At 39.2% G+C, this 16,716-nt stretch overlaps 1 protein-coding gene across 1 annotated transcript in view; it reads right to left on the bottom strand.

The window, feature by feature from the left end:
- Window positions 1-4,874: 4,874 nt before the first annotated feature.
- The window catches only part of usp43b (ubiquitin specific peptidase 43b), a 77,892-nt gene continuing 66,050 nt past the window's right edge, over window positions 4,875-16,716 (bottom strand). The window contains exons 10-16 of the mRNA XM_008415457.3: window positions 12,800-12,877; window positions 12,566-12,695; window positions 11,305-11,647; window positions 10,696-10,854; window positions 10,419-10,595; window positions 8,212-9,306; window positions 4,875-7,273 (exon numbers count right to left, since the gene is read on the bottom strand). Of these exons, the coding sequence (XP_008413679.2) occupies window positions 7,263-7,273; window positions 8,212-9,306; window positions 10,419-10,595; window positions 10,696-10,854; window positions 11,305-11,647; window positions 12,566-12,695; window positions 12,800-12,877 (1,993 nt within the window). The 3' untranslated portion in view covers window positions 4,875-7,262. The remainder of the gene's footprint in view (window positions 7,274-8,211; window positions 9,307-10,418; window positions 10,596-10,695; window positions 10,855-11,304; window positions 11,648-12,565; window positions 12,696-12,799; window positions 12,878-16,716) is intronic.

Raw genomic sequence — 16,716 nt, 5'->3', positions numbered from 1 at the left:
TGAGCCTGAAGCTAGCTGGTAGCAGAAGGTTTTCGACGTTTATTTCCGCTTCCTTCCGTCGAGCAGTTAACTGCTTTTCAGCTCCTCCCTGTCAATTTGTATGATTGGGTCGTTGGATAAAAGTGTCACAATTTAATAATAACAATGTTAAATAGCAAAGACATTTTTAAAATGTGTTTTTATGCGATATCTACATTGAATAAATAGTAACCGAATATAATTAAAAATTGTGTCAAACGTTCCTAAAATACCTAATTATTTTTTGAAACCATTAGTCAAATCTTAAATTTTAAGCTTTCTATGTAATAATATAGTTATTCCAATTCTTAACTGCTTAATATTTCATGTAATACTGTCAGTGATGAAACAATAACTGTCATTGTGTCTCATCTGATTGGCTAACCTGTACAGCAACTAAACTGTTGACCAATTACTGTGACTGAAGAAGTATTAGCCCCGCCCACTGACTTTGGTCATGTAGATATATATATGATGCACCGAGTGAAAAAAGATAATAATCGTGCCTGCTTAAATTTTTTTTTATAAATATATATATTTAAACTGATTAAAAAATTATATAAGCTGATTGCAGTTTGTGTTATTATTATTTGTTTAAGTTTGAAGTAGTTGAAGTCAGCAGACATTACATGTGTTTGTGTCAAATTACAAGGAATTGCAGTGGGTTACACTTTGGCTCAACTTTCTCTGCCAGTTAACTCCAAAGAGAGCCACTGAAATTTTCTCTTGGGCGCTTCAAATATGTTTTAATAGCCTCGGTCAGAAAATAAGCGAACTGAGTGGGTCTAATGATATGTTATCTGATCGCTGTTGGGATATTTGGTCTTCTTATATTGCTTTCATTTTTTCTTTGCACATCTGCTTTTAATTTTGGTCTGGAACAGAGGAAATGTTGGAATACCTTTACAATGCTGCCCCCAAGTGGAATGTTGGGGTTTCTTCATGTTGACGAGGGTCTTTGTTTTGCTTGATTGCGTGCGCTACAAATGGACTTCATTAAATCCAGAGGTGGGTAGAGTACCCAAAAATTCTCCTCAAGTTAGAGTAGCACTATTTTAACATATTTTTACTCAAGTAAGGGTAAAAAATACAATGCTATGAAGCTACTTTTTCTTAAAATACATTTTGTAGTCATGTACTCCTCAAATCTGGACCTTTTGGGCTAGTAGCAATGAAGAAATTCAGAATGTAAGGAAAGCTGGAACAAGTCCTGTTTGCAGTTTGCCATAGGTCATCCTAACTCAAACCCTAACCAGTAATGAATACACCGTCCTAGTTGATGGTGGTTAGGAACCAGCATAAAACTGATGGATGGAACTAGAAGCATTTAGCCAGAGCAACAATATCATAAATATTGCTTTTTTTCACCCCACAAAATAAGACCACTTTTATAGCACAATCAACTCATTGTGTTATCTTCAGTTGTTATTGCTGCTGCCGCTAGTCTGAAGGAGCCGTGTGGGGAGGATGCTAAGGGATGGGTGCCCTGGAGGGCAGAAACTCAGATGATCCAAGAGGGCGTTTAGGGGCTCCTGAATTATTGACACGGGAGATTCTAGGCTTTCTCAAACATGCATGAATGAACCAAAGCAACACTCCAGGTGTGTGTTTGATGAGGGAATGTCATTATAGTGTAATATAAAGCCCAAAAACTCAATTTTGCATGATGCCTCCCTTTATATATCTCCAACATATTTTTCAGGTTTCCATCCGTTTTTAAAAAATGAAAACCACATAACCCTCTCCAACTACTTCATGATTAGTTGGACAGGGATGTTTTGGCCTGTCAGAAAAATCTCAATAAGTACATTTGAATATGTGTTTGTTAAGTGACTAAATCTATATCAATATTTTGGAAGGTACATTGTCTCTCAGGGTGTCCAGTTCTATGTATGCAGACAGCATTTCAATTGATGTACGCGTTTGTCAGACCAGTAGCTGGATAAAGAGGTTGTGCCGCAGACTGTTTCTTGTGTTTTAGGTATTTCCCTTCTGCCACACACCTGAATTGTATCTCTGGGTAATTATAAGACTTCTCCAGTACTTGATGGTCATGCAATCATTTGAATCAGCTGTTCTGGAATAGAGGCACATCTAAAACATGCAGAAACAGGGGGGCGGTGAGGACCAGGGTTGAGAAACACTGGTTTAACCCTTGTGTTTAGAAACGGGGTCCAACCGACCCCACACAAGTAAAACTTGTATCATTTGCCACAGTCCTCTACATTTGCCTCAGTCCTTGCACACACAAGGATTTAGAGGAAGCAGCACCACACAACTTTCTTCCATCTCATTCACATTGGTCTAAAGAGATGCACAAACACATGCCGTCCCGGTCACTTTAGCTGTGCAAGAACTTCTTTGGCCAACCACGCTGGCCACTATACAGCCATCTGTCACCGCTGAACGGCCATGTGTCCTCAGGACACACCGTCTGTCAGAGTCTAGACACAATGATGGAGACAATTGCCATTCAAACTGTATGTTTTAAGTGTTAAGGTCATCTCTGACACTTCAAACAATCTTGAGTGAGAGTTCTGGTTGTATAAATATCCAGATATTTTGCTTCTGGAATGCGGCTAATGGGAAAGAATAAACCACACCGTCTTTGTGATCCTGCATTTCCTCGTGTAGTGTGTGGGTTTGTTGCGATAGGCAGTGAGAATTAGGAAGCCTTTTGCATGAATATTTCATACACCCAACAGTAAAAATGGTTTTATCTAACAGTGGAGGACCATTAACGGTGGACTGTACATCTAGTAATTTGGCAGCCTGTGAAAGCTCTACCAGTGATTTGTTCTCCTCCACAAACCAGATTCAGCGAGAGTCTCAAAGAAAATATCTTGCATTTTAATGTTGCATTTTTGGACAGTAGATAATGGTGTACATGCCGTCCTGTACATTACGAGGTCACAACCATGCCAGAATTTCAGCAACCTCACCCTACGTGGTTGTTTGACGTGCGATATTGCTCTGTTGTGTAACCTAACTGCATAACCTTACCACCAGAGATAAAGACAAACTTCTTCTACAGCAGATGTTGTCATCACAAGTAAAAAAGGTTAGCCAACAACTGTTTGGAGATGACTATTAAACTTAAGGTTCGCCATAATAAGATTTAATAAATGAACGCAACATATTAAGCCTGAAGGGTTCCAAACTAGCTTGAAGTTTTATGAGAATGATCTTATCTTAACGGTGGCAACAAATCTGTTTTTTTTTTTTTTGGGAACACGTCCGTGAAGTAAGAGCGTCACGGTCTGTTGATGGTGTGTGGAGGGCGGATGAGGGCTGATTGTGGAAGAAGAGCTGACTGAAAGCTGAATCAGCAGCCCGACTGGGAACACGTGTGATGCGGTGTGCTTGAAGAGGCAGAACAGAAAAGGAGTTAAAGGAACAGCTACATGACTCGGTTTGTTTCTGTCCAATGCTCGCTGTTTGGATAACAGAACGGAGCGTTTGCCGCTGTGGGAACTCACAATGCAACAAGATTCTGTACTTTTGTTCTTGACCGTGTCTCGAGCTGAGCTGGATCTACTGGTGTGCCAACAGATTACATCCAGATTACATGTGAGATGCAGTAACGCTGCGGTGACCGACTGATTTCAAATGTGTCGTCATAGGCGATATAGGTGGACAATATGGATTTAAGAATTTTATTGCGATATTTTATGGTACTATTGTGATAACGATAAAAATGACATTAAAAAACAATTTGTTTCTTCTTTTTTTTTTTTAGGTAACTGTCTTTGTGACACTGCGTTTATAGTGACGCAAACAAATGCTGTTCTTGAAAAACAGTAATTTAAAATAGGCTTAGTCACTTACTAAAAGAAGTGAGGTATAAGGCAAAATAAAAAATTTACTGCGTTTTTTAATGTCTGTCTTCCTGTCTGTGAAACAATAAAAGTACTACATCTCTCTCTCTCTCTCTATATATATATATATATATATTATATAGTTGAAATTTCCAAGTTTAAAACTGGAAAACAACAGAAGGGAACCCGAATTTGGAGTTATAATCTGGATAGATGTTACTTACAAAACAAAACCCCAGTCAATCTCAACCTTAAAAAAAAAAAAGTCCTGTTGGATTTGATTCTCAATAGGAATTTTACACACACACACACACACACACACACACACACACACACACACACACACACACACACACACACACACACACACACACACACGCATCCCCCCCGCCCACACATACACACACAGTAAAATATTAACTACTTCGGTGGGTAGGTTACTTGCTCATTTTTGAATGTACAAAATGCAGACAAATGTAGGATTAGTAGTTTGCTGCTAATATAAATTAGCCTAGCCCGTTAGCAAAACAACATATCGAAGCTACTGATGTTTGAACTTGGATCTGGAAAATGGTTATGGTGGATTTGATGTCAGATTCAAGTTCTGACTGAAGCGGAGGATAAGTTGCTATGCCAACATATTCTTATGCTTTACTTTCAGTTTCTCTGCTGTACGTCTCTTTTACAAAGTTTCTTGTGAATCCTTTGGGCTGTTGGTACTTCATTACTCTACATGACGGTTTATTTGAACTTACCCCATAAATAATTGTCCAAATAAAGGCAACTTACCACCGGTTTGAAAAACCACGGCTGTTGTATAAAGTGAGCAAAATGAAAAAATAGGCAGTGTCTGTTGATGAAATCAGGCAATACACAGATTATGTCGGGTTAGTTTTTCCTGTCAACTGTGATCGTTTTGGGTAGAGTTAGAAAAATTGGTTATTAGGCATTCGGTACAGGGACATTTGTTGCATAAACCTCCATGCTCACGCTAAAAACATTAGCATGCATCACAAATCACACCTTACACGGAAGACATTTGTGAGAAAGGCTGTGTTTAATTTGCAATCGTTAAAACTTGCATTACGGCACACATAATGGACGGTCCAACACAAACAAGTGTGTGTGCAGTGTCCAAATTTAAACCCACTTTCCTCCATGTAACATTCTGACCATATGAAGTCATGTGAAACATACAGTTTTAGTCTTGGTACTTTAATTACACAGTTACAAATCGGGTACAAAATTTAGACTTTTCCCCCCCCCCCCAAAAAAGTTACTAAAATATAATCTAACCAAATTTCCGAAATAATGTCTCATCGCATCCTTCCTTTTTCGTACTGTTGCTAAAGCGTTGTTGCGACAACGCAAATAGCCAGATACGCTCGTTAATATTCCTCCGAGGCAAACGAAAGCTCAGGAAGCACGTCAAATAGCAAAAACAAAATGAAAAAAAATACTCAGATTGAAAATTAATCTAAACCGTGGTTATATTCCCTTTTGAGTTTCACTCCCGACAGAAAAAAAAAGCTGACAGACACAGAATATTTATGACTGAAGATTGTGAACGATGTGCATTACAAATGCAGCTACTTAACCGACCCCCCCCCCAACAAGTTATGAGAATCCGATGAACCGTGATTATCCCGCTTTTACGGAACGAATTTGTGTGAATAATTCCCTCTTTCAATCACAAACAGAAAAAAAAAAAAGCTCCTCCAAAGGCCGCTTCTGGATCTAGTCCTTCGTGATACTTAGATTTTGTAAGAAACAATCAGGATTTCACTGCATTTCACACATTTTCATCCTTACAACTGGGTTTGAATATTAAATCTCCCCCTTATTGCTCTGCAGGTTGTCTGGGAATCTCTTAGCCGTCAGCTAACTCGTATCAATTTGCATATTTATGGAGAGATTATGCTGGAAGCCTTTGTAATGAGTTTTGTATGAGTGTGTGTTTATTTTCCTATCATCACACCAACTCATGGGACGTTATACAAAAATCGCAAAAGTATTCACATGCCTGAAACTTTTCCACATTGTGTCACATTTTAGACATTTTTAAAAAAAATGATTTTATTTGAGAGAGCAACCTAAAATGAAGTGGGGCAGAAAATGGTTTATACTTATTTTTCAAAAATGTTAAATCCACATTTAGCCATCTTTACTCTAATACTCCTATATAAAATCTATTACAGCTTACCGCTTTTGGAAAAGTAGTTGATCTCTGGATTTGATGGTAAAAAAAAAAAAAAAAGCCATGAAAACTGCTGCTCTCAGGTGGAAACAGGTGGAAGAAGTTGCTCAGGTCATTTAAGATCTGTGACATACAGGTGATGGCAGCATCAGGCTGTGGGGGGGGAAGAGACTTTATTTTCAGAAGGATCGGGGTCATTTATTTGGTGTCACATGTGGGATAATTCTGGAAGAGCAACATTTTAAAAGGTGAAGGCAAAAAAAATAAAAAAATTAAAATGTCTTTAAAACGAAGACACCACTTTATGTTGCTCCGACACATAAAATTCCAATGAAAGGTGACAAAATGTGAAAAAGTTGCATCATATCAATTAAAGGGGGTAGATGAATGCGAGATTAGTTTTTGTTTTTCCTTTTACATTTGCTGGTTTCCGATATTATCATTTCTAACATACAAATTCTCGCTGCATCCGTCCACAAAACATCAGAAGTCAGGAAGAGATCGGCTTATGTTGTAAATTTCCACATCTCCATGTATCAAACGCTTAAAAAATAGCATGTGCCACTGCCTCCATACGCCGTCCGACAGGTTAGTCGCCTGTTAAAACAAAAAGAATAAAATCATTTTAAGAAGTGCATTAATAATATATATATATATTAATTTGATAAATAAATCATTTTAAAAATGGACTCTCTAACAGCAAACTATTTCTGTCCAGTGTTTTAATTTTTAGACCAGTGTTAGTACTTTTATGTAGCCTTTTAATAAGCCGGCTCGTCAGTAGAGCAAATATTTCTTTCTTAAACGTCAATATGAACCGCACTCATCGAAAAACAACTTCCTGCGTTCCTGAGAGTTCACGTGGAAGTTCAAGCGTAAAGCATTCACTAATCGCTCTCATTTTCACAAATGTGGATGATTAACTCAAACAGACAGTAAAAAATAAAATAATAATAATTTTAAAAAATCAGTAAACAGCGTGAGAAAAGAGTGAGTGGAGGGAAAAAAAGAACAACTAGTAATTTCCCTCAGATTTTTTTTAAACTCTGCATAGATTTAGTTTAAGACACACACAGGTAAGAACCTAAAACAGTACAATGAAAAGATTGAATTAAAAAAAGGGAAAAAAAAAAAAAATAGAGATGTTGTTTGCTGTAAGCAATGCCTCCAGCAGGGGGCGGTTCTCTAGGAAACCAGGTGAGCGGTCCTTTTGTTGTCATTCTTGGCTGTCACATGGGCACTGGTGTAGGAAAAAGCAAACAAACAAAATCATAAGTTTCATAAGTGTCACAATAAAAATTAAAAAATGCAGGCAAATCCGTTAGTAAAGACGTGGAAAACGCCTTACAGTAAATATGTTACTCACAGGTCTTACTCTTTAAGCTAATGGCTAATACGATAAAAGACGGCCTATATCTATCCTGCTAACACACACAGCGGGCCGGTGAAAAACATTTCATCTACACACATATTTGGAACCTGTCAGTCACATACCCTTCTTTATACTAAAATCAAATTGGAATTTCAAAAATAAATACACTTAATGGAAACGTACCAATTTTGAAAAAAAAAAAAAACTCACGTTTTTCAATAAAAAGTTTTTTTTGGCCATATCAAAATCTCACAAAAACTCCAATGGAAAAACTTTTTTCGCATTGCCCGAGTCATGCGATCGACAACCGTTGGTTATTACTGGCGGAAAAGACGAAGGAGGCAACAGGAAGTCATAGGAGGAGGATGGCTCTGTTAACGCGATAGCACTGTTATTCAAGTGAGACTTAAGTTGCGTTTCTTATTTAACGGAAACGCGGCAATTGTGAAATTGTGTTTTTTTGACATTAGCTGAATATCGACAAAGTTTTGTAATTGACATGTAGATGGTGGTGAGCTATATTGTAGCCACAGCTATCCTGGGGCGAAGACGGTGTCACAACGGTATAAAGAGACGGATGTAGCAGGGATTCAACCCACCTACAACACGACGAACTCCATACCAGCTTAGCCACTACCGCAATATTAACAGCAGGGGTGTCAACAACTTTGCCCCCCTACAGAATAGATTTACTGAGATTAATCACTGAATTCTTCTTCGCTTCTCTGTGTGAGATACTAAATAGGAATCTACTTCGAGGCGTCCCACACATCTTTGCCAGCGTTCATGGAGTCCTCTTTGCCTACCCAGGGAGGTGGTGCTGTACCGCGTCCGCTGTAGCGTGGAGTAGCCAGGCTTGTCCGACAGCAAGACACGGTGTGCCTGAGGGATCCCCACCTCCCCGTTCCTCTGGAGGGAGGCACATCTGCGAAATGTGAAGTCCAGCTTGGTCTGGATGTTGCTGGAGCTGTGAGCCCGCTGGATGTCCACTGGCTCCTGATTCACTGCTTTTCCATTGACCAGCTGGGCTTTGCAGCCGTGGCCGTCGCAGGTGGGAACGCTGCTGCCAGGCGCTGGAAGAGTCCCGTTGGACAGCGACAGCTTGGCTAAATTATTGCTTGCCAGTTTTCCCAGATGTTCGTGGCCATTTATTTGTCTCGCTTGCTCCTTGCCTGGGGACCTAGGAATGTCTTTGTTCATCAAAACCGGCTTGAAAAACGACAGGAGATTTTCTTGGCTCTGACCCTCTTCTCCTGTTGGGTTCCTCCTGCCTTCCATCGCCTGTGATAAGTCTTTTTGGCCCCTGGTGAGGCCGGTCGCCTGAACGGCGGTTCTTCTAAGCGTAGACTCTCTGCTCGGAGGAGCGCTGTGGCTTATATGGCCACCCAGAATGCCGCCTCTCTGCAGGTATAAGTCCAGAGTCCTGACCTGGTCAGTTCTCAGTCTCTTAGATAAAGATCCTTGCCTCGAACCATCATCATCTCTTGAACGGAGGTTTCCGTCGTTATCAGATCCTTGGCCTGCGTTTCTTTCCAGACAGGCTCGCCTTTGCCCCTCTGGGATTTTGGGAGAGTAACAAGCGTCACAGCCGAGCCTGTCCGTACAACTGAGACTGCTGCCGCTGGGCGAGCTGCAGTCCTGTCCCACGTCAAGGACTCTCCTCTGTGGCGGGGTAGCCACCAGTGTGATGATGGGGTCTTTGGTGCATCTGGGCCGGCGTCCAGACTCCAGGTACTCCACCAGCTCTCCAGGCTGGACTTGTGCCGGGTGCTTGATGCGGTCTTTGGACCCAAAAGACCAACGCAATGGAAGAACTTTGTTCAGGGCGTCCTTGGGTTTGGCAGGTGACCTCATGCTTAAGCTCCTAACCTTGGTACCTCGCATCATCTGATTGGAGCCATCTAGAAAAACACATTAAATGTCAGGTGTGCGCTCACCAAAATCTGATACATTCAAATTATTTGACCACTTACAGTCCAGTTTTGCAGAGGTATTCCCATGATTTTATGAAATATACTTCTACAAAGTAGTGCAAAACTGGAATAAAAATGGGTCTACATGCGAAATGTTAAGTGTGGCAGAATGCTAACACTGCTCTTCACCTTGACCACATCACCGTGAAACATTACATACACATTCTGTGGATGCTGGTTGAAGTTGATGATGAGCTAAATATAGGCTAATGCTTAAACAAAGTTGTTAGAGGTTAGAGAGTTGTCTAAAGCATACTATTAGACAACTACAAATGCTTTAGAATGGCCCAGTCAAAGTGTCTTTAGATGCTTAAGACACACTCTAAAATACTTAAACTAAAATCTGGTCCTTCAAATAACACCACAACTCTATCAACAGATCCCATGTATGACAGAGTTTATTGCTAATTTCGGTCAAAAACATTGGGTTTATGTGACCGCTAACTCCGACCTGTAGGTGGCAGTGTTTCTTACTTCTTCTACACTTTATCACAGTCTGCCACTGACATGGCGAGTAACAAAAATCGAGATATTTAAGTTATTTAGAGAATAAAAATGCTTGTGTCCAATCTGCTTGTCATTTTTTCTTTCATTTTGTTTCTTCCATATGTAGAACTTTGAATGGATTTACTGGGGAAAATATTGTGAAATTCTAAAGTAGCAAAAGAACATCAGTGATTTTAATGCAAAAAAAACAAAACAATCAGGAACCGTTATTGAGGGAACGGTTCAATAAAATTCACTATTTTGTGTTGGCGAGTCACATAAAAACCCACTAAAAATCCCAAACAAAAGTTTAGGGAGTAAAAATATTTGTGCACTGTCTGACTGTAAGCATTGTTACAATTTGTTGCAGATGAGGTAATTTTATTCTGAGTGTTCCGAGTTTAGCTGGACTGCCAAAGCTACCGAATTGGTCCAAATGTGGCTTGAGGTTTAGGGTGAGTTCACATCCGACACCTAAACACGGGAAAACAGTGAAACGGCATCAACATAAATTACTTCAGGCAGTTTTCATTCTTTTTAATACAAATACTCACTTCCTCCTACTCCTCTGTTGGGTTCGTCTCCAAACACCGGCAACTCAGGAGACTCCGGAGCAAATCCCGCTTCCAAAAGAGCCGGACTGGGAACCCCCGAGACCACGCTGCCGCCGCTGCTGCTTCCCCCGTTCAGCCGGACCAGCCAGTGGTCAGAGGTGGATGAACTGGTGGAACCTGACCAGAAACACCAAATTGTTTGTTTTTTGTTGGATATATAGAAGAATATGAAAAAACAAACAGACAAACAACAAAACCACTGAGAAGAGGAACTAACCAGTGAGGGAGGAACTGGCAGACCAGGGGGGGATGGTGCTTCTTTTCTGGTAGAAGAGGATGTAGGCTCCTCGTGTGCAGACCTCGGCCTCCGGGACAGGCTCTACGGTGCTGTCGTCGTAACTGTACCACTGACCGTCGACCGAGTTTCGACAAAAGGCTGCAATTAAAGCGACGGGAATATTAATAACAGGATAATATTAATAATATTATTATTAATAATATTAATAATATTATTGATTGATCCTATAATTTATAGGATCAATCATTAATCATGATCAATAGGATTATGATTACTCATGATTAATAGGATTAATCATGAGTAATACAATTAATGCCATTAATCATAATTAATACGACTAACTGTTGAATTAATCGTAAAGTAATTTAGTAATCAATTAATAATCAACTGGAGTAACAAACTCAAAAAAGACAGAAAATCATGATCATTGGTATTAATCAGATTTATCAGGATTGCCATTAATCGTGATTAATATGATTAACTGTTGAAATAATCGTAAACTAATTTAGTAATCGATTAATTGTCAACTGGAGTACATAAACTCAGGTAATCATGATTAATCGTTTCAGCCCTAGAAGGAGTCCAGACCTGTGTAGTGACCACCGTGCATCCCTCCGTGGTGGTTGCAGACGGCGTAGAGATCATACAGGAAGTCTGGAGGAGCCAGGTCGGGCCGCCTGCAGTGCTTCCAGCCCGCCTGAAGGGGGCCCTGGTGGGGGCCGTTGTTGCGGCTCACCATGTGGGGAGTCATGTCCAGTCCCGCCAGGGGGAAATGCACGAAGGTGGTGAGCTTGTTCCGCCGCTCGCCCACCTGCCTGAAGCGCTTCAGGTGGAGGATGAGGATGTCCGGCAGGGTCCACAGACTCATCTTCACCATGCCCTGCTGCAGCTGCTTGCAGTACGGGCACTTCCAGGCGTCATCTGGGGCGAGCTGGTCGAAGGAGAGGCACGGAAAGACGAAGAGAGAAAACAAAAATCACCAAGTTGGACGAAGCAAATCCACAAGAGGACAACGCTTGGCAAACGTGCTCATTCCAACTGAATGCGTTCACATTTCGTCAAGTCACAAAATGTAATGTTTATTTCAGGAGACAGACCAAGACAAGGCACTGTCTGATTGTAAAGCGGAAGGAAAACAAAAAACACACTGCAGAAACACAGAATCTTACCAAGATTCTGTGTTTTCCTCAAGGTTTCCTCAAGTAAGTCTAGAGGAAATGTAATTTTAAATGAAACAGAACTAACTTGCACAGAACTTTTCATGAAGATATAGACTTGGTTTGGGTCAATAATTCCTTAATATTGATTTTAAAAAATAAAGCACTAGATCCACTAGCAATTTTTTTTCCAATTATGACAGACATTTTCCCCATTTATAAGTAAAAAAATTTCCAGTGGAACTAGTAGATATTTATAATCAATATTAAGGAATTATTGACCTAAAACAAGCTGAAAAGTTACTTGTAAGTTAGCACTAATAGTATTATTATTGTAAGTGTGCTAGCATATTTGCCCTGGAAAAAAAATATTTTTCAAGAGAGTGTAACACAGGTCACATTAGGTTTCATATGTATATGCTATGTACATATGATTAATTTTTACATACACATAAAGTGTATAACATCGGAAAAATGTCTTGTTATAAGTGAAATAATCAACCAATGAGAAAAACTAACTTTTTCATCAATATTAAGGAATTGTTGACGTAAAACAAGCTCCTAAATCTTTCTGAAAAGTTACTTATGTCTTATTTTCAGTGAACTATAATATTTACACTAGGAACTGGATAAAAAAAACTTGGTAAGATGTAGTGTCTTTGCAGTGGAGTGTCTTTTAAGTCCAGTTCCACCTGTTCCTCTTTGGTGTAGAGCTGGAAGCACTCGTCCAAGGTGCAGCTGAACTGCTGGACGTGCTGCTGCTGCAGGTTTCGTACGCTGTCTCCATCCTTCACCACTTCCTCATGAATGTTACCGAACAGGCTGGCACCCGGCAACAACCACAACAACAAGAGAAAAACGTCAGAGAAAAACGTACAAACCGATGCAACGAGGCGCCAAAGAGGGACAGAGGAAAACACACTGACCAATCTTTGACTCTGTGCTCCCACTCGATGATGAGCTTCACGTGAGGAGGTCCTCCAGAACCGCACAGCTTCAGGGCCCTAAGGGACACAGGAAGTAGTTCAGATGAAGAGTTTTTTTTCCTTTTTATTGCTTCTACTAATCAAACGTGGCTAACAAAATTTCTGGCTTTTGTTCCAGGAAAACACAGGTTGGGCTGAGATTCAGTATCCAAGATCAACTTTATTCTTGTAATGCTATGACTTTATTCTCAAAATGGAAAAAAGAAAAAAAACAAACAGATTATAAAAAGTATCAGGTTGAAATCTATCTTGCTTATGACGTTTAACTTATTATTAGTGGAAATGTTTTGTGTATTAGAAAAAAAAAGACACAATAAATTCACACCTGTCCACTCAGTTCACGATTCCAAGATTTATTGAATTGTTTATTTAATCATTTTTCCATCCTGGAGGGAAAAATCCCCCCTCTGAATAAATTATTAGGAACCTGAAACCACTGAGGTCTTTTTGTGAATTGGTGACAGGCTCTGTAATGTATTAACGCTTTCTAACCACTAGGTGTCAGTAATGTTACAGCTCTGTATTCTGGACCAGAATACATATAAAAACAAGGAAAGAGTTTGAAAAATGTCAGAAGAAGAGGGATCTGTCACCTCCGTTAGCCGTGAACTCAATGTAAATAATACATATTCAGCCAAGAATAACAATGATAATAACAAATAATTTGACAAAAATAGACAACTATCAGGGACGTTTCTTTTCTTCCACATTCTGACTGACGGGACTCGGGCTGTCAGATGTCAATGACTTTTTGTCCACTTGGAGTCTGTGACTCGGTCCGTTTTTACCAAAGATTGTTGCTCATTTAAAAAGCCTGCTGGTTCTGCTGCTGCTTCTTTGATGTTTTTAAAATATTTTTCTCCACTTTAGGACATTTTAGTCTTGGTATCTTTGTTAACATCAGTCTGTCCTCAGGTGTTGTCACCATGCAGTTAGTCTACCTCCAAAAAACAGCTAGATCCCACACATCTTTGCACATTAAAATGCCAATCTTTCCTTTCTAAAATCCTTAGGAAAAATGTGACTTTATCTTCAATTAATGAATGAATTAATTAATATTTTTTTAGAGGGTTTCTAATCTGGTTTTAAGATTGACAACACTGAATCAGATGTTTGAAAAGGTTTTAACAAAATAAGATGTGGAACGACTCTTAATGGTTTCTTCTCCATCTGTCTTTAAAAGACCTCTTAAAGCTGCAGTATGTAACTTTTACAGAAAATATTTTATTATTTTCTATATTTAACTGTCATCATGTAGTAAAAGTCTAATATGAGACAGACGATCTGTGAAAAGATCGATCTTCTACGCCTTCTTGCTGTGCTCCTGAATTAATGCGCTGCTCCAGGTAAAAATCAACCAATCAGAGCCAGGAGGAGTCTCTCAGTGCTGTCAATCATCCTCGTGAATGCACTGCTAAATGAGCAGCAGCGAAGCAACTTAATGTTCCAGGAAAACCGCTTATCCGCCGTCATTTCTGGCTGTGCTAACTAGCCTTAGCATTTGTGACAGGCTATGTTGTTTTGCTGCAGCATGAGCATGATTGACAGCACTGAGACCCGCCTCCTGGCACTGATTGGTTGTTTCTGACTGAGTGGTGAATGTCTGCATTTAGTACAGGAAGAAGGCGGAGGAGTTTGATTCTTTTTCCAAGCTCCTTTTTTCAAGATACTTTCATAACATAATGAGAATTTTAACAACTAAAACTTTTTTATACATAAAAGTTACACACTACAGCTTAAACTCGTCTATCTGCTCTGATTTTTTCTTCCACGTTAATGTTTTTATTGCGTGGCTGCATCTACACCTGTTTTATCCGTCTGATTTTCACATTTGTATTCAACTCAAACTTTTTGTCCTCGAGGGCCAATTTAAATGCACAATGAGTTACTAAAAACAACAGTTAACGTGCACTGAAAAACATAGAAACAAACAAACAGACGAGGACTTAATGCAACGACTCTGTAGTTACAACCCCAGAATAATTTTAGGGTTTTATTTCCTTTCATTTTTTAATTAATATACAGTGTTTTGGTCCTGTGGGGGGTGTATTAAAGTGCTTCAGAAATAAAGCTTGATTGGTTTTAAAATCCACTCTATGCATAACATTCACACATATATCTTTTCCAGCGACACAACCAGCATCTTAAATACAATATTCCATCTGTGTGCAGCATTACTTCTTTGAACCGTTTGTGTTTTATTTTTTTAACCAGAAACTCTGTTGCAATTCAGTTTGAAAGTACTCTAAAAACTCAAATAGTTGGGGACAGTTTTTTTAAAATTTTTTTATTGGTTACAGAGTAACTACTTGTTTTTCAGAAAACATAATTCAGATTAAGAAAACCGGAATGCTACAGCAGGAAATTGTAAATAATCCATGAAGATACTCTACATTCAGAGTGAAGACACCATGGTTTTATGTGACGCAACGGCTGTTTAATAAAGGCGCGAGACAAGAGTCTGGAAGCACTGAAATATGCAGTGGGCACGGCTGGTCAGTGGAGGCAACAATCTGAATAGAGCGGACAAACGTCAGTCCATCTCCGGATGGAAAACCTTAAATCATCCTGTAAAGAAAACGTGACAGCAGCACATATCACCAACTGAGCTCTACGAAAGACTTGGGAAACTCAGAGCAGTTCCTGTTTTTCTCTTCATTAATGTTTCAGTAAAGTTGGCAAACGTCTTGGGACTCCAGATAGAACTAGGAAGTGATGGAACGTGGATAAATGGATGGACATCATAGCAGTTCATCTGACACCAACTAGAGATACTCTGATACGATATCAATATCTGTATCGGTCCCAATGTGGAAAAGAATTATGGATCCATAAGGGCAGATCTATTCAGTCTAATTCTATGCTCTGAGCTCTGAGCGAAGTCATAATTTATTATTTATTTTCTGTTATTTTTACAATTCTGAATTTCACTTTCTGAACCATTTCAAAGTTTTGTTGCAGTTTGTTTTTGACCAAGTTGGTCAACATGTTGTTTTTGCCAGTTTCATTTGTGGCCGTTTGAATATTTTCAATAGTTATAGTTTCTTTTTTAAGTTTTTCTTTTTTAAGATGAAATTTTCCCTGGAAAATGTTAATTTTCTTAAACATAAAAAGAATTTTTGTTGTATTAAACTTTTTTTTTTCTTCCCGCTTTTATTGTGACAAACATTCAGCCGTGTTTTACTAAAAAAAAAAAAAAAAACAGATTGGGTCACACACATCCAATATATTTTGCTAAATGTAGCAAATGAAAAGTAAATTCTCATTTTTAATGATTGAAATACACTAAAAACATTTCGTAGACCAACAAAACAGAAAGTAATCAGCCTAAAAAGTATAAATAACCGAATGACATAATATGTCTAATTTACTGTGTACGCAAAATAAATACACAATAAAAGAGAAAGAATTCACAATAATATTATTTTTTTCATTTTTAACTGCATTTCAGCCAAACTCTTTCTAGTTTCAGGATCAAACTTTTACACTACTAGTGGTGAGTTGTAGCCATAGTGACTCCCTGGCATGAGTAACATAAGATAAATTACATCTCCAACATTCACATTTTACAGCAGGCAACGCTGCAGAAAAAGACCAAAGTAGACTAAAACATCGCCAGTGCTTTTCTCCGTTCTCCCAACACATTATTTGGGTTTACTCAGGGACAGCGTCTCGGGCTCCGGCGCTGTCATCAAACGGGTTTCTAGGATACCACGTGCGACGCATTTGCATTTCAAAAGATCCTGAAAGCTTCTGCTCCCATCAGCGCCATTCAGCGGGTGAATGAACTCTTCTTGAGCTGCACAAATGGAAGTTCTTTCAAGATGACGCCAAAAAAATCAGCAACTCCCTTTCTG

This window comes from Poecilia reticulata, chromosome 8, assembly GCF_904066995.2.
Source record: "Poecilia reticulata chromosome 8, P_reticulata-male-v2, whole genome shotgun sequence".
NCBI lineage: Eukaryota > Metazoa > Chordata > Actinopteri > Cyprinodontiformes > Poeciliidae > Poecilia > Poecilia reticulata.
The sequence above is the reverse complement of the archived record's forward strand: the minus strand, read 5'-3'. Positions and strand labels throughout refer to the sequence as shown.